Source organism: Ambystoma mexicanum, chromosome 5p (assembly GCF_040938575.1).
Source record: "Ambystoma mexicanum isolate Mex_15411 chromosome 5p, UKY_AmexF1_1, whole genome shotgun sequence".
NCBI classification, from domain to species: domain Eukaryota; kingdom Metazoa; phylum Chordata; class Amphibia; order Caudata; family Ambystomatidae; genus Ambystoma; species Ambystoma mexicanum.
In genome coordinates, this window is record NC_090930.1 from 809,238,509 (window position 1) to 809,264,077 (window position 25,569).

Sequence of the window (25,569 nt, forward strand, 5' to 3'; positions counted from 1 at the left end):
TTTGCTGGAGGTAGTTGTAATGACTTGATGCAACGTTCGGGCAGATGAGATCATCAACTTTTATACTTTTCTGTAACTTTGTTTTTTCAATGACGTTAAACCTCCTATGTTGATTCTTAGTTGCAAATGACAAGCTTTCCTAATGTGGTGGTCTTTCCACAGGTCGAGATTTCATCTGCATCCAATCCATGGACGGCATGCTGATGTTCTTCGAACAGGAAGGCTATGCCTTTGGACGCTTTCTGCCTGGCTTTCTTCTGCCTGGTCCTCTGAGATACAGTGCCCGGACGGATTCCTTCCTCACAGTCTCCTCTTGCAGACAGGTTGAGAGCTACAAGTGAGTAGACACCTTGAAACCATGTGGAAACGCATTTCACAGTGGCCCATCACTGTGAATAGCAGCAAAAAGTAAACACGCACTTGTACCCCTGTTTGAGGAGTAGGACTCCAAGTGGAAACACATTTCATACCACTGCTTCTTCACGTAAAAACAAAATTCATGAAAGGCCTGGCTCGCCTAGGCTGATGACTTTCTGTTGTTTGACAGGACTCCTCTTGGCCTACAGAAATTGATTGACGACTTTGGTGTATATGCTTAAGCTTGGCTATTAATTCCATTAAAACAAAAGTGATTCGATTTACAGTAAAATGAAAAGTAAGATCGTAACTTTTTTAAAATGTTTATTTTTTATTAACATTCTAGTTTGCATGCAAACCTTTACATTGTGTTTTATATCATCAAATGTGACATAGATTTGATTTTCTTAAGGATTTAAGTGTCTTTGAGAGTTTTAAAATATGTTGTCCGGCGTAACAATTTTCTTTGGTCGTAATAAAAGTCCAGAATTGGATTACCATGTTGATCGTCCTTTTATTTTTGCTGGAGATTATCTGAAGCTACATTTCATCTTCTCTGTAGCTTGTTCTTTGGTGGCTCATCATGTTGGTAAACTGGATCCTGCGCTCAGATAGAACGGGACATTTCAGTAAAATGTGGTGAATCGTTTCTTCGTGATTGTTTTGTTTGCAGAATCGGCAAACATTTTCCTCGTCTATTATTTGTTTGGTAGCTGCTAAGTATTCTCTGGTGGGTAATATATTGAGGCGAAGTCTTAGGTAGAGATCTCAAATTATTCTGATGGAAATCTTTCCACGTATGGAGGTAGTTTGTTGAGGGCTCTAGTTTCTAGCTCAGGAATTATGTTCATTTTGTATGTGGCTTTATGTTGAATTGTTATCCAATCGTTCTCTTTGATTCTCTTCTTTACTTCCAAAGGTCTGTTGATCAGTGTCTCAGCTGAGATATAATTTTGGTTGAGAAGCAATTGGCAGGCTTCTTTCCATGTGTTCATGGTGGGAGACTTTGAATTTTCCTTCGCTTGTATCAAGATCTTGATTGCTGGTGTAGCGTTGTTGTTGATGGTCTTTCGCTAAACATCTAGTTGTTTGAAGTTTCTGATTGAATCAAGTGATTGGAGTGCCAGTTCGTATCGTATTCTGGGCAGCAGGAAAGATGGAGCTGGTGAGAGTACCTTGTGCCAGAATAGGCCTTCCACCAAAGTTCAGATGTTGCGGGAGATGTTGAGTAGAGTTTTGCTTGTGTAGAACAGTATTGCAATGACTTTCTGCCTATAAAAGGCTATGACTGGTTTCATGGTGTAGGCATTGTATTTTCTGTGGATGATCAGACCTTGCCTAGCTAGGGTAAGCGCTCTATTTTTTTAGGTGGATGGTCCATTTCTGTTCAACGTGGGACAGATTGAGCCGGATGCCAAGATATTTGATCTCCTTGACTACTTCAAGTTTTTTCCTGTCAAAGTATATCCTTAGAGAGGCAGTTTGCTTGATGGTACAATTGGCCAAAGACATTACTTGAGTTTATCTTCATGTCGTTTCCCTTTATGAAGTTGTCGAGGCAGTTCAGTCTTTTCTGAAGGCCGACTTGGGTCTTGTCCATGATCACGATATCGTCTGCATATAGTATGTAGGGACAGGTGTTGGATTCAGTCTCAGGGGCGTGGGGGTGGTTAGTGGCGGAGATAAGTTGATTTTCACCAATGTCAAGAAGATGGAAATTAAAAAGGGTGGCAGCCTAGGGGTACCCTTGTTTAAGTCCATTGGTCGTATTGATCATGGAGGAGAGAACTTCATTGTTGGTCAATCAGATTTGTATGGTGGTGTAGCTGTATAGAGCTTTAATGGGTTCCAGTAGCTCACTGGGGCAGTTCTATTGTTGGAGTTTTTTCCAGAGCTTACTTCTATTGATGCTATCAAAGGCCATTTGGAGATCGACAAAAATGTTGTAGACGTTGGTCCGGGTTCTGATCGATTCTTGTTTCAGTATATTAAGTATCAATAGATTGATGTCGGTGCCAACATTGCTGGTGAATCCAGCCTATCGCAGGTCTTGCTTGTTGTTTCTCTTGGCCCATTCATTGAATCTTTTGACCAGGATGGAAGCAAATATCTTTCCTATTGGATCAAGCATCGCCAGCGGGCGGTAAATTGTAGGCTGGTTTCTTTCGCCTTTCTTGAAGACAGGAACTATGATCACCATTTTCCAGGTGTTGGGTATGTGTTTACCTTTGGATATTAAAGCGAAGATTTGAGTGCAAAGTTTGGCCTAGGCTTCTGGCTGTCTTTTGATGATGTTGTTGCTTAAGCCATCAGGCCCTGGTGCTATTGATGCATTTAATCGTCTGATATGTAAGAGGATCTTTTCATGGTCCCATTGATTATACCAGACTTTGTTGTCACTTTCGTGATCTTGAGTGGTGTTGTATAGCGATTGAAAATGATCTACCCCGTCGCTTTCGGGCACGTCCATGATCAGTCGATGTTGAAGGACATGGTTTTGATTGAGCATGACCCATAAATCCCTGGTGTTTCTCTTGTTCAATGCTTTTATCATAGATTCTGCATCGTTTTGTGCGATCGTTGCTCTGATGTTTTTGAGCCAGTTTCTATATTTTTGTTTGATGTTTTTCCATTTTTTTGTGCAGTCTGTGGGATCTGTTTTCTTGGTTGTTCTTAGAGACTTCCTTAGCTCTTTCTTCGCATGGGCGATTACCTCATAGTAGGCGTGTGGTCCATTTTGTTGGAAGTGCCCTGCTTATTTTCTATGAAGATAAGGCATCAGTAGCCATTCTTAGTTGATCTTCTCTTTGTCATCTTTTTTAGATGTTTTGAATATATCTTCCAACCCTTCCATCTTGTCGTCTGGTATGCAGTCTATTTAGCCCGGAGTTCTTTTCTATATGTAGGTTTTTCATTTTGTCCTTGCATTGATGTGGGGCCTTCCAAGTCATTAGAAGTTTGGCATGGTCACTGTGTGTGTCAATCCTGATTTCAGGTTTTAGGATATTGGCATACAGGTTGGATTAAGTATAAATATAGTTGAGGTGACCGCTGGAGTTGCCTCTGTGCCAGGTCGGCCTGGCTGGTTTGTCGCCTTTGGTACTCCCGTAGAGAAGTAAGAGATTGTGTCGCTGAGTCACAGCTGTCCACAGTTTTGCTTTGAGGCTCAAGTTAGAGTCATAAATGTTGATGCCACCGTCTTGGAACAGGTGGAGATTTAGGTCGCTGCAGATGGTTAGTTGCGTGTGTTTATATTTCATTTAAAGATTGTCGATGTTGGTCAATATCTCATCTAGAAATGCTTCGTTAGATGGTAAAGACGGGCTCCAATAGATGTTAAGTATGGCGATCAGGCGTGGTTCTTTCATTTTAGAGTTTTCAAGCTTCTCTGAATGATGCTGTTGGAGGATGGTTATTTGAGACCAATTATTCAGAGACAGTCCTTCATGGAGTTCAAGGTTGGCTTCGACTTTCCAGAACGTGAGGAGACCGGAACTCGGGCGGCCCTTAGGTCCAGTTTTGACTGGCGTCATGTGCATCAAGTAGCCCTCGCAAAGTGGTGGTTTAGAGAGCAAGGTCTCCTGGAGACAGATTATTTCATAGTTGGCCAAGTCATTGTTTCCTTGTTCAAACAGGTTTGTAGGTCTGGTATTCCAAGAACTTTGGCGGAATAACTGAGTAAGCTGTGTCTGCTGGCATTATAAGTAGGTGGTTGTTTCTTTTCTTCTGGGCCCATCTACAGTTGTGTTCTTATATGTAGCCGGAGAATGGTCTCTGTGTTTTACTTTTATTATGGAGAGAGCGCCGCGGTCGTCTTTGTTTTCTAGCAGTCCTCTGTGAGACTGCGCAGTGGTCAGATTTTGGATGGTATTCCCCTCTTCTGGTTTTGTTCACTGGTTTGGGAGTAAATTCCTCTTCGCTGTTTCGGCTGGGAGAGGGGTTCGAGATGTCTGAGGTGGTTGAGCAATTGAAGCCGAGTTGTTACGTGGGTTTTGCTTGCTCCATGATTGTCTTGAGGATATTGTATGAGTTGAGTTAGATTATTATGGTGTCTGTTTGATCGTCGTATGGAAATTCTACCACTTTTATATCTTCCGATCACATTTTTTGAAGAGTAGGTATTGCATGGAGCCATCTCAGCAGATTAGTCCTGTTCAGGATTACACCGTCTTGCAATGATTTTGATCGGTGCATCTCGATCGTGTTCTTGGCTTTTTGTGCTTGTGGGTCAACAGATTGGAGGTTTCATTGAGGTGTGCAAGTCGTCCGATTTATGAGATAGAGCAGAGTGGTTTTGTTTCCTTATTGGCGTTTGTGATTCTTTATTTAGTTCCCGGTAGTGGCTTTCCGAGTATATTCGTATAGATTCGTAGTCCATTGGGCAGTTACCAGTCGTGTTCAAATGCACGTCTTGACCATAATCCTTCTGAGGTTTAGGTAAGGAGTATTCCGTTTTTGCTGTTTTCTGTATTACTTTCCATGTATTCGTCAATGATATAAAGTGAAGAGGTGTCACTGGAAACATCTGGCAGCTGATTGACTGTTCTTACTGCAGTAGGGCTTGCATTGTTTACAGCTCGATGTTTGTATGTTAGGGCTTTGTGTGTCGATAGATTCATCAGCAGTTGAAGGATTTTCTTATTTTCTATTTCCTGCTCTTTTAAATTGTTGGATATCTATGTATACTTTTGTTGAATCAGAAGTTCTTTGATGCCACAACTTTATTCGTGGTTTGGGGTAGTGTCAAATTTCTTAGAAAGGCATATGAGCCTTTGCTAGATGTTTGGCAATAGTTTTGGTTTTCCCATGCACAATGTTGCTTTTATTTTCAGTAGTGTTCATAGGTTTTATTGCCTGGTCAAAACCAGTTGTCTGTGGTTTTTCGTGTTCTGGATTTCTCTGACAGGAGGGTGCACTTTTTTTGGCGTTATTGTCCGAGTGTACAGTGGAGGCCTTCAGTGGAACAGACAGTTTTAGTGAGGGCAAAATTTGTTCTGTTGTTGAAAGCGTGAGTTTGGCACTGGTGTTATCATCCAGCTTATCCTGTACAATTGGGGCGCTGGAAGTGGATTTCGTATAATACGTTCTTGGTTATTGGATTTTTCCTGTTGTTTGGTTGCAAGTAGTTTAATCAACGTGGTGATGATTTGTTCCTTTTCCATATTGTCATGTCTGGCAATGTCAAAGAGGCGGTTCTGCCAAATATTGCTGGTTTCAGCCTCATTGTCTAGTCGGCTTTGAATTTTATTGGCCAGTGTATATTTGTTTTGTTTGATCATTGCAATTAAAGTTGCTTGATCACGCAAGGCCTCGTTGATAGATTCATATAGTTTGATGAATGGAATAAGGGCCAAATTGGAGGCAGTTATCATGGTACTTTGTAGTTCGGCCATCATTGTTGGTAGTGGATTGATGCGTTCTTCCTTTGAGGTGTCGCAGTGGCATTTTGAGTTTCTCTTTTTTGCAACTCATTTCCAGTGAGATTTGGGGTTCTTGTGCAATTTGAGGTTGTTTATAGTGTGTTGTTTTTTCCATTTTGCATAACTAACGCAGTATTCATTTGTGGATTGGGACCTGCTGATGTTTTGTCGTATCTCGGGCGGAAGTCTATTCTAGTTCTCTTAGGTTGAAATTGGTGAAAGGGAGGATTCCAAAGACTTCATTTCTCTTTTCTTGGTCGCTCTTGATCTGCTCAATCTCGGTAATGTCCAGAGAGATTCTGGCCACACAGTGTTTTTCACGATTTGTCGGGATAGAACCACCGTTTGTGCTTTCCAGTTTCAATTTGTTGTACGTGTTTTGCCAGATTTCTTTTACTTGGAGCAACCTTATTCTTTGTTCCATGGGTGGTACAATAATGGAATCCTTTATGTAGGGCACTGTTTGTTTGTTTATTTATTTGGTATTGCGTACCAAACCCTTGGGTAGCCGGCGCAGCAGAGGTCAAGACAACTTAAGCTTAGTTATATAATGTGTACAAATAATCAAATAATATACAAAACAGTTGGAAAATAGGTGCTGCCAGGATAGTTACAATGGCATACGGAAGGAAGCACGGTAAGAGACATGCAACAGAGACAGCAGTACAAGGTACCGAGAGGTAAGCTAACAGTCATTCGTTCGTAGCCATTTAATTACATTGAGTCTAAATTTGGGATACGGTTGTTCCTTTCTGAGGTCATACGGTAATGCATTCCAAGTTTGTGCTGCAATAACAGGGAAGCTAGATCCTCCAACAGTAACACGTTTAAATATAGGCGTTTCCAAGGTATGGGCATTGGCTGCTCTCGTTGAACGTGTGGACGATCTTCTGTTTTTCCTTTCAGCAAGGTAGGGTGGAGCTAAATTGTTTAAGCATTTGGAGGTGAGGGAGGCTGTTTTTAGGAGTATCCTGTTGGATATTTTTAGCCAATGAACCTCTCTTCTAGCATCTGAGATGTGTTCTCTCATAGGGATATTCAGCGCTGCTCTTAGGGCATTATTTTGCATTCTTTGTATTTTGTCGATGATATTTTTGTTGGCACCTGAGTAGAGAGCATTACAGTAGTCTATTCTCAACATTACGAGGGGATTGGCCAGGGTGATGCACCTCGAGGTAGAGAGGAATGGTCTAAATGCTCGGATAAGCTTACAGGTATAAACTGTGGAGGATGCGAGTGAATTGACTTGTTTTTTCAGCGAAAGAGTGGCATCAAGATAGAAGCCCAGTGTCTTGACCACTGGCATCACCTTGATGAAATTGTTGTCGATATTGAAGGCGGTATAGCTAGGGCTACGTTTTTTTATGTTAGTTTCAGAGCCTAGGATTACTATCTCAGTTTTATCGCCATTCAGGCAGAGGCCATGAGATGCCATCCATGCCTTAATGAGGAGGTATACTCTGTTTACTAAGGCTGTGTCCTCCAAAAAGTTGCCCGAAAGGGCGATGAGGATCTGGGTATCATCTGCATAATTTGTGTAGGTGATACCCAGTTGGTCCAATTTGTCAAACAGAGGCTTAGTAAAGTTGTTATACATAGTAGGTGAGACACAGGATCCTTGGGGTACTCCGCAGGAGATTTGAGTTGGGTCCGCAGCCGTTAATGGGGAAAAGACTTGCATTGTCCTGTTAGCCAGGAAGGATTGGACCCAGGCTATGGCTTCCCCTGAAAAGTGCGCCGCCGACCTAAGGTGGTTGCATAAGACTGCATGATCCACTAGGTCAAATGCTGCAGAGAGGTCCAGGAGAAGTAGCATAGCTGTTTGTCCCTTGTCCTTCAACTCGTCAATTTGAGTCTTCAGGTCTAGCAGGGCAGTTTCCGTTCCTTGGAGTGGGCGGAAGCCGGACTGTCGTGATCCTAGTAGATGATTAGCTTCTAGGTATTCCTGAATTTGAATAAAGGCTATCAATAATTTTGAGTAGAAAGGGGACAGTGGTAATGGGTCTGTAGTTGGTGGGGATGGTAGGGTCTAGTGTTTGCTTTTTAAGCAGGGGGAGGACCCAAGATTCTTTGAGGTTATTAGGTACTGAGTTGGTTTTAAAGGAAGCGTTGATGATCTTGGAGATGAAAGGGGCAAGGTCCCTAGCAGCATCCTTTATAATTTGTGCCGGGCAGCTGTTGCCCTTGCAGTTTGAAGGCTTTAAAGAGAGAATGATTTTTTCTGTGTCAAGGATGGAGATTTCTTTGAAGGTAAATGGTGTAGTTGTGTTACGCCCTGTGTCAGGGGATGGTTGTTGCTCAGAGGGGGGCAGAGAGGCCTTTTTAATTGCTATTTTCTGTTGGAGCGTGGTGATTTTATTTAGGAGGGCTTTTTTGAATTGCAGTGCACCATGGCTTATCCTTAGGGACAGTGTCTGCCGGTGGAGTTGGGGCTTCCATTTCTCGGAGGATGGAAAACAATTCCTTGGTATTAGAGTTAGCTTTGGTAATTCTATCATTGAATATGTTTTTTTTGTGTTGGTTATTTCTTTTTTGTAGTGTTTGGAGAGTTCTGTTAATTTAGCCTTATTGACCATAGTCGGGGAGTGGCGCCAGATAGTTTGCAGTTTTCTTTTCTGTAATCTTAACTCTTTAAGTTGAGGTGTGAACCATGCGTTGAGGTGGGATTTTTGTCTGGCTTTACGCATTTTAAGTGGGGCGGTGGTGTCCCAGGCTTGGGTCATGGCTTTATTGAAAATGTCTACTAATGATTTAGGGTCAGTATTATTATTGACGTCGTTCAGAGCTGGGAGGAGGTGAGGGAGTAGTTTTTCTGCTGTGATGTCCTTTTTACTTCTTGTGAGGAGTGGGGTTGGCATCTCAATGGTTTTAGGACTAAGGAGGTAGAGTGTGGCTGAGAAAGTAATGAGGTGATGGTCGGTCCATAATTGTGGTGCATTATCTGTAATAATAATGTTACAGTTTAAGTCAGCCACCCAATCCAGTGTTCTGCCTTTAATGTGGGTAGGGGATAGGACTTTTTGTGAGAGTCTGTGATCTTTGAGAAGTGCAGTTATGGCTTGGGTGTGTTTGTTTCCAGCCTCATTAAAGTCGAGGTTGAAATCCCCCAGTAGCAGGGTTTGTGAGTGGTTTTTAGTGTTGCTGGCTATATCTGTAAGGTCCTCCTCAAAGGTTCCTAGTGACCAGGAGGTCTGTATATCAGGTGGATCGTTAAGGTACGGTTGTTAGATAGAGGAAGTTTAGCTGTGAGCACTTCACATGAGGGACATGTAGGTGGAGTGGCAAGTCTAATGGAGAGACTGGTTTTGGAGATAATGGCTAGGCCGCCACCACGAGAGTTAGGTCTATCCACTCTGAGAATCTGGTAACTCTCGGGTATTACTATCATAAGGGCAGGACCTGCAGCATCATGGGGCCAAGTTTGTTACGGCTAGTAGGTCTAGATTCTCATTGTATAGTGTGTCTGCAATTTCAGAAGCATGGGCTAGCAGGGATCTGGCGTTGATGAGTGATTCCGATAGAGTTAGTGTGCCTTTATTTGTGTGGTAAGGGGGAAGTTTGGTTTATGATTTATTAGGACTAGCAAGGTTTTTTTTTTACTATATTGGTCGGAATCCGGTTATAAGGAGTGGGTAACACTGTGCGGTTATTGGTATTTTTAGGATCATACAGCCGGGATAGTCTGGATCTAAGTCTCATAATTGTATCCAGAGGACAGCACGTTGGGAGGGTGGCTATAAACATAGTGACTAGGAGGCTAAGTGCAAATGCTAATGGTTGGGTTCTCAAGTTAGCGAGCATGTTCAGGGCTATGCCGTGGAATTTCTGTTGGTGTTTGAGTCAGGTGAAAATCACTTTATAGGCTAGTAGCAGGCTAGTGTTGATAGTACATCAATTGCACTAGTGGGCTGGAGTAGGCAGAAGTAAATTGGACAGGTGGGCTAGTATCAATTGCACAGGTAGGCAAATATCAATTACTTAGGTGGTGGCAATGGCGCAGGTAGGCTAGTATCAATTGCTCAGATAGGCTAATATCAATTGTGCCAATTGCACAGGTAGGCTAGTATCAATTGCACAGGTGGGCTAGTATCATTTGCACAGGTAGGCTAATATCAGTTGCACAGGTAGGCTAATATCAATTGCTCAGGTAGGCTAGTATCAGTTGCACAGGTAGGCTAGTATCAGTTGCACAGGTAGGCTAGTATCAGTTGCACAGGTAGGCTAGTATCAGTTGCACAGGTAGGCTAGTATCAGTTGCACAGGTAGGCTAGTATCAATGGCACAGGTAGGCTAGTAGCGATTGCACAGGTAGGCTAGTAAGCCGATTACAGGGGTGAGTAGTAATACATATAAACAAGCCTGGGACAGTTGCATGCAACATTTAAATGAAACAGTTGCATATACAAGCCCATATTGGGTTAAGAGGGCGACTATCTGGTCGTACTGGTTAGCTGTATATAGTTACAAAGGCTAGTGTAAAAGTTCAGGATTGCAATGTAGGCAAAGGTCCTTAGTAGGACTGTATAGGTAGCTGGCCTATACATAATAGAATAAGGGGAGGGGAGGCTAGCAAATGATCAGTGTACCGGTATAGCAGTGATATGCATAAGTCTGGTAATACACAAGTCTAGGAATCAAATGCAAGGTTCACATTTGGATGCTTGAGTCAGGTGCTACACAAAGGCTGACGATCAATAGTGGGCTCACAATTAGAAGCTAGATTCAGGTGATACACAGGGCAAGGCTAGTAGTAAAATGCAAAATGCACAATAGGATACGGGTGATGCACAGAGCAGGGCTAATAAATCAATGCAGGCTGACAATTAGAAGCAAACATCAAACAAAGCCCCGTATTGAAGCATTCAAGAGGGCAGAGCTCGCAATGGGATTATAAAGTCCTCTATTACGCAAAGTGAACAATCATGGTTACTGGCCTATGGTAGTAGCTCTAGGGACATGGCTGAGCAGTTTAGTCATATAATGGTACGTGGTAAAATATTGGATGATGATATAATAACATGCAATCAACATGTGCACATATATATGAAACCTTGTGTCAGTTCCAGTGCAGTGAGGCACAGTGCGCAGGCACAAACTGGGTCGAATGTGCGCCGAACTGGGTCAGGGGTTCAGTTCTCTTTACAAACTTTACAATGGACAGTGGGCGGCACAGACAAAGACTGAGATCAGTTGGGGCGCAGAGTTTTTCGTGTGGGCGTGATGCGTGGCGCACATTCGATGTGCAGGGACTGAATAAGATGAAGATATGTCCCAGGTAGTCACGGCCACGGAAGAGGACTGAGAAGCGTGGAGATAGGTATTTATAGTAGCAGATTCAGTGTGTTGGGGTATGTTGCGTGTACTAGGCAGAGAAGGCAAGCCTCGGATGCATTGTAGGATAGCCCGCTCGCGGTTAAGACGGCAGCCATAGGTGTTTGCAGCCGGCTGGAAATAATGTTACCTTATAGATGGGGGCAATAGCTGTTGGGCAGTATTCCTGGCGAACGGCGTCGGCGTGCAGACTGGTGACAGGCTGAGGACAGGAAGGCAGCCTTGGTTCCTGGGCCTTGGGGAGGTGGGCCGGCTTACGCCTGCCTGGGCCGGATTGGTGTTTAGGCAGCACCTGTGACCAATCGAATCCCAGCAGCAGGTGGAGAGTTTACTGGCTGGTGGGTAGTGAAGTATCAGGCCCCTGGGCGGCCATCTTGGAGTATACACTCCTCGTGGTGAGCAAATGCAGAGAAAAGGTTTCACACAGCGTCTTTTGGTTTGTGAAGCAGTAAAAACGGGTGCAAATGATGCGATCCTGCTGCTGAGTATCCAAGCTTCAAATTGCTATGTTGCACTAAGGAAAGTACTGTATTTTTATTTGGTTCCGTCTTTGCATTTTTGTGCGTAGTTTTAGTTGGCTCTTAGTGATTCTACTTATTATTCTGATTAGCATGTGATTAGCAAATCATCTCATCATGGTGTTTTCGTTGTGTATCCTCCATGGGTAGTTGTGGCTGTAGAGGTATCGTTAGTATTTTGTCGCTTGTGCTGTTTTCTTTCATAGCTTTTATTTTTGTTCTGGTTTCGGGCGAGGCAATGGTCTGTGGATGTCAAGGTCTGTCTGTAAGGCAGTCTGGGGCCTGGGACCACACCACCTACAACTTGCTCTCACCAAATACTCTCCCTCTAGATCGCTCTGATCTTTCGGCTCCAACTCTCTGCTTGTTAAGTGCTTCTCTAAGCTCCGAGCGGGTGGCTGATCTCTTTCGATGGCCGGCACCCTCCTTTGGAAAAGCCTCCCCTTTCCTCTCCGTCTTGAGCCGGATCTCCTCAAATTCAGCATGTTCCTCAAGAGGTTCCTCTCCTCCTCCTTCCCTCTTTCCCTCCCATGCTAACTCAGTCACTGGGATGGTGGCCTGGACCCTTATGTGTCCTTCTGGGTCCTAGCCTTCTGTCCAATCGCCTGCCACCTCCGCCAGCCCTGCACTTGCCTTTGGGCACGCACTGGCCTGTGTTGTCTCACAAGCTCGTACTTATTGCACCTGCAGGCGACCACTCTACCAAGTGGTTACTGCCTTGCGCTTACCAATTGCCCTGCAACTGGCAGTTAGCCCTCTGTGGAAGCTCTAGCACTTACCCCATCCCCTGTCCCTTCTGTCTTTATGCATTTGCACTTTACAAATGTTCACAAGGCCTAGTAGTACTGCCCCTGCCTTTTGCTCCTCATTGTTCTTTTATTCGATTCTCTTGTTTTGTTCCCTCCCCTTTGCCCTGTGAGTGCTTTGAAATACCATTTCTTGATCAGAAGGCAGCTTACAAATGCACAATAAATAAATACATTGTAATTGGGACCGACTCAGAAGGGGACAAACGGTGCAGTGTTGTTTATTGATCCTACAGTGCCTCTTAGAGAAATTACTAATACAGACTTGTTTGAGGATCGACCAGATGATGAGATTGTGCTAGCAATTTCTAGCCCTTGTGACAATATTGTGCAGTATCAAAAAGTGCAATACCCCTTGATGGCTCTCGTAGCCCCGCCCTCCTTCACAGACTTAGAACAGGTCCATGAAAGGCTCTATACAACAAATGCCCATGATGTGGGGCTCCTACAAGGAGTGACGCCAGTGAGAATCACACTCGAGCCAAGCAATGTGCTGCCTCAAGAGAGGCAGAGGAGGGGATACGAGACACGATCCTTGCCCTACTAAATCAGGGGATAATTGTACCAGCTACCTCCCCTTATAACATGGCTGTCTACCCAATAAAAAAGGCAAAAGGGGAGAGTTGAAGAATGATTCAGGATCTGCGCCCTCTTTGACATTGTACAGGCAGAATTTCCAGTGGTCGCGAACCCTGCGACAATACTTTGTAACATCCCCAAAAAAGCGACCCACTTCACCGTAGTGGATCTAAAAAATGTCTTATTTTCTGTCCCTTTGCACCACAACTCACAATACCTCACTGCATTTACACATGGAGGGATGCACTTCGAACACATGTTACACTGCAGGTGATTCCAAATTGGGTCCACAACATATGGGTTATCTACGGGAGGTGTGGGCCCACAGTTCCGGGGCATGTGCCCGCCTCATCTGGAGCGGGGTTAAACCACCCCACCCCACCCCTACGGGCCAGAGAGAAGGAGAAGTGGTAAAGAGGAAGTGTCTGCATTGAAGGGGTTGTCGGATGTGACCTGTTCCTTCTGGGAGTTAGATTAAAGCAAAACCGGCTGAATTTACATACCTGGGCAGATCTGACTTCACAGATTGTAACACAGGGAAGAACATGGCGGCAGAAGGGGAGAACTCGATGGCAACCAAGAGGGATGTTGCCTCATTATTTGAAGAGATCCGAAGCAGCAGGGCTGACATCCGGGTTAAAGTGGACAAGATCAATGTTAGACTCGACAAAATGGAGTAGAGGCGGCAGGCAATGGAATACAATCTATCCTCTGTGGACACCTTGGAGACTCAAATGGACGTGAGGGTGGGCAAAATTGAGAGGAGAGAGGCAGAGATGGTATTGAAGATGGATGACGTTGAGCATCGCGAAAGGAGAAATAACCTTAGATTTAGATTTTTGGGGATACCGGAGACGGAAGGAGAGACTGAAAGGGACCTCAGGCGTAGGATACATGAAATCACCAAACTCCTTTTCGAAGATGATTGAATTGTTGAGACAAAAATTGAGAGAGTCCTTAGGGCCAGTGGCTCGGGTAGAGGGCCGAGATCAGTTCTGGTGCATTTCCATAACTATCCAGACAAGCTTAAGATACTGGAAAATGTGAAGGCTAAGTGCCCGGTGATCCTCGGCACAGCAAGAATCACCATCTTTCAGGATCTGTCCTCCCTTACTCTAACCAAGAGAAGACTGTGTTTGCCTCAGATGAAATGGCTGAATGAAAAAGGAGTCAGATATAGATGGGGATTCCCGTTCTCGATCTCTTTTGAATTGGGCGGTCATAATTACAGGCTGGCTATGGAGGAAGAAATAAACAGTCGCTGGAGAGCTGCTTGGGGGGTGATGAGTCACCCCTGGGATCCAAACGAGACACCGAAGGAGATGGACAATGGCGCATTAAGTGACCCAACAGGAGACTAATACCCGGCTCAAGGAAATGTATGAAGCTGAATACTTCCCTGGCTAATACTACTTGAATACACTTTCGGAGGTGGCCTGAGATGAGCCACTGGTGGTTCAGACATGATTGAGTCTACTTGTGGACCTGAGGGGGAGTCGGAGGGGGGGGTTGAAGTTAATATTGGAGGGGATTGATGCACTGACGTTTAGGGTTGGGGCATGTAGTTCTGAGTGGCGCAAGGGCGGTTTGTGGTTATTGTGTTGGTTGAAGTTTGGGGGGGGGGGGGGGGAAGTGAGGGCACCGGAAATGGAGGTGATGAGGGATGGGGCCCGGATCTCGGGCTTGGTTGGTGGTTCGGCACTCAACAAGTTAAAGTAACTGGAAGGGGCCGGACGCTGGTGGGGGGCAAGGGAGGGGCGAAAGGGGATGGAGGGGGGCAGAAAGGGGAGAGAGGTGGGGTCTCAGAATTTACAACATGGTTCTGGCAATGCTGGTTTATGGTTTTCCACATCACATTGGGAGGGGGTTGACGATGATGCACGCAGGTGGTTTGGATAAGAGACATTATTATGTTTGACTCAGTTAAGGGGAATAGGGATGACCATTTATGGGTATACATTGAATGTGAAAGGACTCAACTCCACTGCCAAGAGGTCTTTGGCTGCAAGGGACTTTAGAAGGACCGATATCGATGTCCTATTCTTTCAGGAGACCAAGTATCTGAGGGGCGAAGTGGGTAAGATTCCCTGTGGCCTAATTGGGTGAAAGTATTGGGGTTTGGGAATAGTGAGGAAAGGAGGAGTCAGGATCTTGGTCCGTAGAGGACTCAGGATGGAAGTTACCAAGGTGCGGTCAGACTCGAGGGGGGAAGGGGGGGACGGGAGTTGGTTGTGTTGATCTCAGGTTTGATAAAAAGAATTAGGTTCACATTTGCCACAATTTACGCCCTGAATCAGAGACAAAGGAGGTTCCTGCAAAGAATTCTGGAGAGACTAATCAACGAGGGACTGGGACATCTCATAGTTGGAGATCTTAATGTCTGGATGGAGCTCAATCTCGACAGGTAGTCTAAATATTCTGGGGGACAGGAATCCCAGAAACAAGGGGGCAGGGTAGTCAATACAGCTATGGAGCTATACAGGCTACGAGACACATGCCACCGCTTCACCCACAAAAACGGGGGTTTACCTACTATTCCGCCCCACATGGAACCTTAACAAGAATAGATCATCTCTATATTTCAAGGAATTTATGGGATCTGGCACTAGGATCAGCAATTCAGCCAGTTAGTTGGTCGGACCATGAGATTGTCAGTCGATATTGGTTGGAGCGGTCTCTGCCTTAGGAATTCTAGAGGTGTAATGAGTCTTTGTGGGAAAGACCCCGTGTTCAAAGAAGAAATGGAGTGGGGAATCAAAGAATTCTTCGATATCAATGATCTGGGAGAAGTACGTAATGAATAGTTTGGGATGCTGCCAAGGCCACGTGGAGAGGCATGCTGATTAGAGAGGGGTCTCGTAAGAAGAAACAACATACTTATTGAGACAGGGCTGCGGAAAAAAAAAATAGGAACTTCGGAGAGGCTTGCACAGTCGTCCACCAGTTGCAGAGAAGAATGCATTATGCAGACTAGGGGAGCCAGGGAGGAATTGAGACTGCTGGAGGAAGGGAAAATAATTTGCAACTTGCAATTTCTGAAACAGAAATTTTACAAAAAGGGTGATAAGGTGGATGCTCTTCTTGCCATGAGGTTAAGGGGACAAAGTGCAGAGAGATGGGTTTCGGAGATAGAGGGAAGGGATGAGATGACGGAAGTCTCAGCAGAGGGGATCCAGGAGGCTTTTGCCTCATTTTACGAGAGTTTATATAGGAGGCAAGGGACCACTGCTGCAGAAGAGATTAAGAATTATGTAGAAGAGTCCCACCTTCCATTGCTAACGGGATAGGAATCCGGGGTCCTGGAAGCGCCAATCACTGGGGAAGAGATTAAGAATGCGATAGGGCGACTTTGGCTTGGGAAAACACCAGGGGAAGATGATTTCACCTCTGGGCTTTATAAATCTTTTTTACTGGCCCTGCTCCCCTTCCTGACAACACTGTTCAATGACATCATGGAGTCAGGGAGGGCACTAGACTCATTTGTCCAGGCCCTCATTACAGTAATACCAAAGGATGGTAGGGATCCTCTGTCTTGTGGCTCATACCACCCAATTTCCCTTCTAAACATAGATGCAGAGATATATGCCAGAGTCTTGACAGCCAGGTTAGAGGGACACTTACTGAGATTGGTTCATTCTGACCAGGTGGGGTTTGTTAAAGGGCGCCAGTTAGCAGACACTGAGGAAGACCTTGCACTTGATCAATGAGGCCCAAGGCGGGCCGGATGATCCCACTCTCCTCTCTGTTGATGCTGAGAAGGCCTTTGATAGGGTGGAGTGGGACTTCCTAGAAGCAGTGCCTACTAAATTTGGGATAGCTAAGAGACTCCTAAGGGGTATAATGGTGATTTATTGCTCCTGAGGGCGTGTGTGGCGGTGAACCGGGGATACGCACATTGGTTTGGATTAGGCAGATGGATGAGACAAGGTTGCCTGCTTTCACTGGCTCTCTTCGTGCTCTCACTGGATCCTCTGGCCCTCAGGTTGAGTGAGGATCGTAGAATTGAAGGATTTGTGGTGGGAGGGAGGATATACAAAATCGGACTGCATGTGGACGACATGCTACTTACTGCATGTGGTAAACCCCTTGGTGCCGACAGCGGTTGGTTTTATTGCACAATATGGTCACATGGCAGTGTTAAAAATTAACGAGGGCAAATCCGTCCTTTTCGCCCTGGACATAAATGGAGATGACGACATGGGGCGTTTCTCACCCCTAGGCAAATTGCCCCATCAACCCCCCCCCCCCCCGATGACTGAATTGGAGAAAGATCTATAGAAATTTAACAAGGTGACGTCTATTGGATGGGGCGTTTGAATGCACTTAAAATGGTGGTTCTCCATAAGATTTTATACCTGTTCCAAATTCTGCCAATTCAGATCCCCGACCTCTACTCAAAGTTACTAAGGGAACTCTTACGGTTTCTGTGGTGGGGGAAGAAACCCAGGGTTTCTAGTGAGGTCTTGAGCCTCCCCAAGGAAAGTGGGGGGGAGTGCGATTGCCAGACATACATTTGTATTACAAGGCCACTCAGCTTAGGATACCGATTCCACACCTTACACTACAGGGAGACCTACAATGGGTGGGATTGGACAACCTCCATCTACGACCTGCTACAGTAAGAGAATAGTTGTGGTTCCCCAGAGCACTGTTACTACGTAGGATACAGGAACACCCCATTCTAGGAATCCTCTGGAGCATCTGGCGACAAGGAGCAGGGTTGATGGTGTTACATCGTGGCCCTCACCGTTGGGACACCTTTGGGTACTGCGAGTTAGGGATGTCATCATGAATTCAGATAGGTTTCAAACCTGGTATGAAGCGGGGCTAGAAAGGATTGAGCAACTGTGGAGAGACTGGAGGTTCATCTCAATTGGAGCTAGAAGAGGCCCTTGGAATAGGTACACTCTGTCTTTTCGTACTTTCAGATGAAGGGGGTACTAACGTGTGAGGCTTGGAAAGAAAATATACAAAGGGAGCTCAAGCCCTTCAAGAAGATCCTAGACACAGAATCTGATTCTAGGGGATTGATTGGTGCAATATACAGGGCCCTAGTGGAGACCAGAAGGGGTTTGTCTTATAGACTGAGGCAGTGTTGGGAGGGAGACCTGGGGGATGGAACTTGACCCTCAAACGTGGCAAAGAATGTGCTGTGGTGCTTACCAGACAATGATCTCCAGTGAGTACAAACTACATGCCATTAAATTACTGCACAGGTGGCAATATGACCCGGTCAGGCTTTCAAGAATGTATATGAGAGTGAGTACAATGTGCTGGCATGAGTGCAGATCAAGGGCCGATTACAGGTATATGTTTTGGGGACGTGGGGTGGTTCAATCCTACTGGGATGAGGTTTTAAACTGGATTAGGGACCTGGATGGGATCACAAGAGTTAAAACACTGATGCTGGTCTTGTTTGGGCTGCAGGAACTGGAGGAGGAATACATTAGACTGCCGAAAATGGTCCATGGCCTACTCCTTGCGGGGAGGGAATGCATGGGAGCACACTGGAAGGGAAAGTTGCCACCCGGAAAGAAAGAATGGATGAACACGGCCCGAAATGTGTATTTAATGGAACACTTAACGGCGGCGATCCATGAAGATCCCTGATCGGTTGAAATAGAATGGATGGACTTCTATGGTAAATACATTTACCAGGGGTGAAGAGAACCCAGCCCTTCTTTTGGCAGGAGGTGACTGCAACGCCTCGAGTATTTTGGGCGTTTTGAATCGATACTCAAAAGGAGGACTTAAGTTGTCACAGAGGACATTGACCCTCCCAAGGGTTGACAAGTGAACTTGAGCAGGTTAATGTCAGTCGGAGGTAGTTGTGAGAACGGGGTTGGTGGGTTGGGGTAGACTTGAGGATGAGGGCAATGGGGGTGAGAGTGTAATTTGAAGGACACATTTCCTTTTGTTTATTGTTGAAATGTTGCTCATCCATGTGTAGCGGATTCTCTGTATGGGAACTGAACTGTGCTTTTTCTCAAAAATTTAATAAAATAGAAATTTTAAAAAAAGCAGTATTGATAATGTTTTTAAACTAATTTGTAACTAAGTGTGCCCTACATTTTCATATAAAATAAAAAGCCTGGCCTCCTGTCTGCCTTTAACTCAATAAACAAATTAAAAACTTCACCCACCCACTGCTAATTACCCCGCACAACCACCCTAAAAAGAGCCACAACCAGGAAAACATTGATTGGGTAGCACCTTGTACTTTCTTCTCCAACTCTGTTCCCAATAAATACTTAATTTCTGAAGCATTTATGTGTCATTTGTCCTTTTTTATAATTGATGTAAATACTAAGGGTGTTCTAATAGCTTTATAGACCTGCAGCTCGGGCAGTACCGGGGGTTATGGTCACTCACACCTCGTTAAAGGCCCATCTTTGCATTATTAAGTGTGTTAAATTAATCTGAAGATGACCTTCGGGGGTGGTGAAGCTATAGGAGCACTGCCTGTTGGCTGAAGGGTACCCAAAACAATTCTAAGAGAACACTAAAAAGTGATTTCAGTTTTTTTAGTTTTTATTTTTACACTGCTTGAATGTTACAGAGGATTCCCAGCCTGGCGGTAGGGAATATTCTAACAGCATGTGAATCTATGAAATATACCAATGCTGTAGAACAGGAGTTACAGGTAAGTCACTTACTCTTTTTGGAAACAAATCTTTACCTAGATCAGTTGCCATTTTGGATTTCTTTTATGTATGTGGCCATTAGCTGGTCTGATGGGGCTGCTATCTTGACTCTCCTCCTCTGCCTGCAGGACCTCCCCTTCCTGGAGTCCACTCTGGCTATCACCTGTTTTCAGAAAGATTCGTTTGAATGTTAAAAAGTGCTTTGTGGGACTTGGAGTTGTAAAACCCCTTTCTGATGAAGTTTATTTTGTGTGGGTGTTTCGCCTATTGGTCCCAATGGAAGTGTTGGCTGCATAAGACTATTTCTGCTGCGGTTTTACTAGTGGTGGAAACATGAGTTTCCCTTTCCTCAAGTCTTCCTATGGTCTGGTGAAAAAGTGGAATACTCTGTGTGTGTGTCTGGTTGTTGCACATGTAAGAGTTGTGCTTCTTTCACCCAGGGTGTTAAATGGAAGGGAGGTGTTGGCCACCCATAATTGTCTTGTACAGAATGGGAAAGATACTTCTCTGGGTTGATTAGAGTTTCCTAAAGTCTTCATGACCTTTGATCTTTAGTTGTCCCTGCATTCAATCCAGTTTTTCCCTCGGGACAGAGTAGAATTCTGTGCGATTTAGTCCTCGGTAGTTCATTTCCAACGTTTTGGGATACTTGTCCTTGTGATATTTTTATAAGGGTCTACCCTGGCCTCAAACATCATTCCCAGAGCCTTGTGATGAATACCAGGAGGTCACCTTGTGTCAAGCTGCAAAATGGCCATCTGGAGCATAGGATTGGTTTCAGTGGGGTTAATGGGTGCCAGTTCAGCAGGAGTAGTATGAATACAAGAGTGAAGGGAGTAGAGGTTAGTAGGAAAAGGAAGAATAAGGGGAAAGGGAAAAATAGGTGGTCAAGTTGTCTTTTATTTATTTAGATTTTTGTAATAAGCTATGACTCATTTTATAGCATAATTGTCGTGTCAAAACTTTCCAATAGTTCTTTTTACATACCAACACTATTTGGATCATTTTAGCCAGGGCAATGAGGTATTCAACCTGTATTAAAAAAAACACTAAAGACCCTCAACACCCATGCCAAATCGCTGGCCCTTTCTACCTTTATATACTTTGTTGTTCTAGTCTAGTGTATCTCACCCTGAGGAAGACGTGCTTATTCAGCATTTACGTTTAAACCGGTTAGTGTTGATGGTGCCTAAAACATAAAATTCACGTTGAAGTCCATTTGTTTGAGGCGATTACAGGGTTAAAATATTTAGTTCTTTAAGTATACAACTCCATGGACTTTTCTGTTGGTCTTATAGATTTAGATATATATGTAAATGTTGGTCTCTTAAATGGTACCACTTTTGCACTTTTTTGCATTTCTGCTCTGCACTCATTGCACTTTTAGCCTTTTTGGAAATATGTATATGCAATGTTTTTATTTTTTACTAGTGCTGGAACTATTGCTATCACGTTTTTGAATGTATTTCTATCAAATTATACTGCCCTTGCGGGTGGGAGCAGACTGATATGCAAATGGGTATTTCTCCTCTGTGAAGGGTGCAGCTAGCAAAAACGTGGTTGTAGACCCTCTTGAGTGGAAGGAATTCCAGAGAACGGGGTATTTTGCCCATGTTCGTTGTCAGTAGACATGTAGACATTTGCAAAACAGGCACTAACACTTGAAGGAAACTGATGGACTGGGAGGCAATGCAATAATTGTCTAAAAGTGGTGGCAGGAGCAAGGACTTCAACAGAAGTTTGTTCAAATGAATTAGTGGTGCAGTCGGGAAAGATTACGAATGCATGGGGTTGCTCTGCTGATCATAACACTGAATCCACTGCCTTCTTTGGTTAGCTGGAATACAGGAAAGCAGCTGAGTCTGTATGGAGGGTTGCAAGAGTAGCTGTGCTATGTGGGTAAAACCATGTTTCAGTGACAGGCATCACAGAAACATGTGCTGCCTTTGAGCTTTAAAAAACATAATAGTTACCACAAAGTGGCATGTCTTGATTAGTCATATATATAACTATTTTTAGTTTTGGCTATTAGGTGGTCCTAATCCGAAATAGAGCACGGATAAGAGGGAGATTGATGTGAGATGGTCAACACAGCTCAGGTGGCGGTTAGTTTTTAGCCACTCATTCACTGCGTATTCTCTATGGCCATTGCCACCCACTCAGCCAAAACGCATCCTATTGGGATCTCTTTGAGCTAGCTCGCATCTAATATCGGCTACAGAGGGCCTGTTACTGTCATTTCACAGTAGTCTTCTGAGAGTTCATGTCTTAATTGCAGCTGTAAATGGCTTCTGGTGTGTCTTCAGCCGCTTGATTCATAAGTGGTATGTGTGTCCTCCCATTTCTTTCTTGCGTTAAACACACACATTGGGAAAGCCAACTGTTTTGACTTGTATATAGGGTATTAGATAGGCATTTGCTAGACAATGCTATCATTTGCCAAGGCACTTGGACCATTACAGGTGTTGCCAATTATGGCCAGGTTTTACCATTAGCAGTGCATGGCGAATGTGTATCCCATTCCTACATAAAAGCCAAAACTGTTGGCTTTTCCAATGCTTGTTTAAACCTTGAAGGCTATTTTTCACTTTCTCACCTGCATATAATAATAATGAACATCACATTCAGTGCCTATAAATATTTAGTTTTGTAGATGCTGTTCAACAATATTGTTATGTTTGATGGAATTGGTTTTACCAGTCTACCATCTACTATATGCCTGTTTTTATTGTACCAACATCTGCAATTCTGATGTAACAGAGAATGGCAGCACTATTTCCAGATATTCCACTGAAGGCACGGAACCTGTTCTGTGCAGAGTCCTTCACCCCCACACAGTTTCTCCATTCCCCACAGTGGCAGCTCCTAACACACCGTAGAACCTCTGGCTGTGCAGACAAACCTACGCAGGCCAACATATGCATGACCGAGCACCCAAAGCGCTGCTTCCACCAGCATTGGATGGAGATGCAACATGCATCCCAGGTGTTATCCAGTAGGTTGCAGCACAGCTCCATCTATCCCAGTACGTCTCTACACTGGAACAAATACCTATGCCCACTCTATCCTCATGATCCCATGCTTTGCCAAGTCCCCAAACATTTGCCGGTACATCACCTGCCAAAAGGTTTCTCCCAAGGACTATGAAAGATGATTACCTTCCATGAGGCAAAGATTCACCTTTGTGCTTATTCAGAACATATTTCACCTGTATGCCATATATTGAAAGAATCCTTTACTTATACATCAGTCCCCCACAGTTGTGTTATTGCTGCTTCCTTCAATTGAAATACTTTGAGAGCTCCCTAAATCTATAGAAATTTGGAAGTAATATGAGGCAGGATTGCAGAAGAGCTGTTTTTAAGGGCCCACAGCTAACATATTTCAGACGTGGCCCTTTAGGGTTTAATTTGGCTTGGAAGGGGCTTCATCAGTTCTTGAGACAGAGAGCACCTCGTTTTCTTAATGCAATCATGATGGAGTTTACTGCTGGACAGGGTCTGCACGAACACCTTGTCCAAAGTCTTACTTCTGAGGCTTTGCCAGCTGTAATTGCATTGGACAACAGCTTCTCCTAAGACCCACCCTTAAAGAAAGGTGAACATAATATGTCTTTGTATTCGTCACAATATTTGTCTCTCAGACTTGTTTTAGCAATTGTCTTAATTGTTTGCATGGTGCAGTATTTCTATGTTTTTCCACGCTTCAACACTTTGGAAATGTTTGTATTTAAAATAAAGTATTTAAAAAAAAGGTTTCATTCAAGGGGAACTATAAACAGCTTATACCATCGCATCCTGGATTACCCCATGAAGAAACTTGTACACATACAGAACTGTTGCTCAGATTGATCAAGAGGGGCAACACAAATTCAGCTCTGAGAGCTCTGCACTGGCTCCCGATGAAAAGAATACACTTCAGCCGAATTCATTTGAGCAAATATCACACACTACTAAGAAGGACGCTCAGGTCCAGCATCTATGTTCTACTAAAGACTGTGCCCTACACCAGACAGACACAAGGGACCTGCCTTTTCCAACATACTGACCAAACTTTGGAACACTCTTCCTAAGGAAAACCGCACAATTGAGGACCACCTTTTCAGGAAAATTCTTAAGACCTAGATTTTCAATTCCTAATTAACTTATAAATGTCTGGCACCCAGAAGCATACCAGCATTTTATAAGTCACCCACCTGGTCCATAAAACAAGAGAAAAAAAAAACTACTGCCTGATCCTCAACTCATCGCTTCAAAGGTTACCGCTCCCGCTCCACCACACTATCTTAAGGGACTCTCATAGTGACAGCTCCCCATTACCACTATAAACCTCAGCCATGGCCACAACGGATGGATATTCCAAATGGAGCACAAGCCCCCACCCCTCCACTTATCTGTGTCCCACTTTTTCAACTTCTGTGTTAAAATATGCTATTCGGGGGTGTGGCTTGGAGCCATGGCGGTCGGAGCGGCTCTGTGAGAGCTCGCGGCTGGTGCCACGCGCCATTCCATGATGCTCCGGCGAGAGTTCGTTTGAAGCAGGGAATTGCAGCGGATTAAGCAGCCGACAGCACACGGCCACCCCCGGTTAACTCACAGCCCTCGGGGCAACCGGGTTCGTGCCCTGGAGATCGAGCCGTGTGGTGAGCTGGAGAGGTTGTGTTCGGCAAGATGGTGGCCCCCTCAGAGGTTGGGAGTAGGTGCCGCAGCAGCGATTGATTGGGGGCGACTGGTCTCCTTGTGGGGCTGCAACGAACCAACGGGACCCCCCCAAGCAGAGTCATCAGCCCAAATGCGGGCTGGGAAGTGGGACCCCCCGCACCTCGAAAGCAGCGCCTTGGTGAGGTTGCCAAGTAATATGCCGCCCGGGTCCCGAAGGGTCCCTGACCGCAGTGGAACACCAGCGCCGGGCCGTGGCGCAGCAGAGCAGCACACCCGCATCGCAGGACGGCCGGGAGGGGAGACAGCTGCACTGAGTCGACCCAGTGGCCCACAGCCTCTTAGGACACCTCCACTCATATGGCGGGGGTGACCCCGGCGGGAAGCCAGCAGAGGCAAGGAAATCCGGGAAGTAAGGCATCTAATACCCAGGCGACCGCCGCGGTCTCCTGGGGCGGCCGGCCACTGGGGACCCTTGCGGCCCGTCCGCACTCTGCATCACCCCACCTCCATCTGGGCTACAGCAATCAGACCTAGACAGCACCAGGCGCAAGCCGAGCCTCCTCAGGAATCCCCAACCTAGCTTGCGACTAGAACCTGCGCAGTGGAGGGGCCCGCCATCACTCGTGGCCCGCTCTGCCCCAACTGACAGCCAGAAGAGAGTGGAGAGCCGGGGGCCGGTGGAGCCCATCCCTTAAAGGGACAGCAGCCTCTGAAACCGAGACACACGCATCGGGGGAGTAATCCACCCCCCCCTCAACCGGACCAAGATGGTAAGGAGCACGGCAGAGGGCGGTCTCCGGTGGGCCCTTATCGGCAGCGGTCGCCAAACCACCATCGCACCACAGAACCCAGCACAGAGAGTGGGACCCCCCACATAGAGGGTCTGGCACAAAACTCAATCAAGGGAGCAGCCCAAAAACTCAACGGGCATGGCGGTCCCCAGGCGCGGACGGCCGACGGGAAATCTCAGCCCATACTACATTGCTCATCTGAAGCTGGGTAACGGCACAGAGGCGCCCAATAGTCACCTCACCCGAGGGGGGCCTTGGGCCACCCAAGGCTAAGTGGGGGCATTCCACCCCCACAGAACTGGCAACAGCCCTCGCAGAGAAGCAACTGTCCAAGGAGACTGGCCCACAGGCGTCCTCCCGGGCGGGCCGCAACAAGCCCCGCCATCAGCCCCACATTCAGCAGCAGATCTACTTGGTGACCGACCAGAGGCTGGGGTCCCACAGGCCTTCCTCCCATTCTGT

The 25,569-nt window shown here is 45.4% G+C and overlaps 1 protein-coding gene across 5 annotated transcripts in view; it reads left to right on the forward strand.

The window, feature by feature from the left end:
* The window catches only part of BBS9 (Bardet-Biedl syndrome 9), a 3,505,410-nt gene that overhangs the window by 641,459 nt on the left and 2,838,382 nt on the right, over nt 1-25,569 (forward strand). For all 5 annotated transcript variants that reach the window (XM_069613236.1, XM_069613237.1, XM_069613239.1 and 2 more), the window contains exon 6: nt 163-337. In XM_069613236.1, the coding sequence (XP_069469337.1) occupies nt 163-337 (175 nt within the window). The remainder of the gene's footprint in view (nt 1-162; nt 338-25,569) is intronic.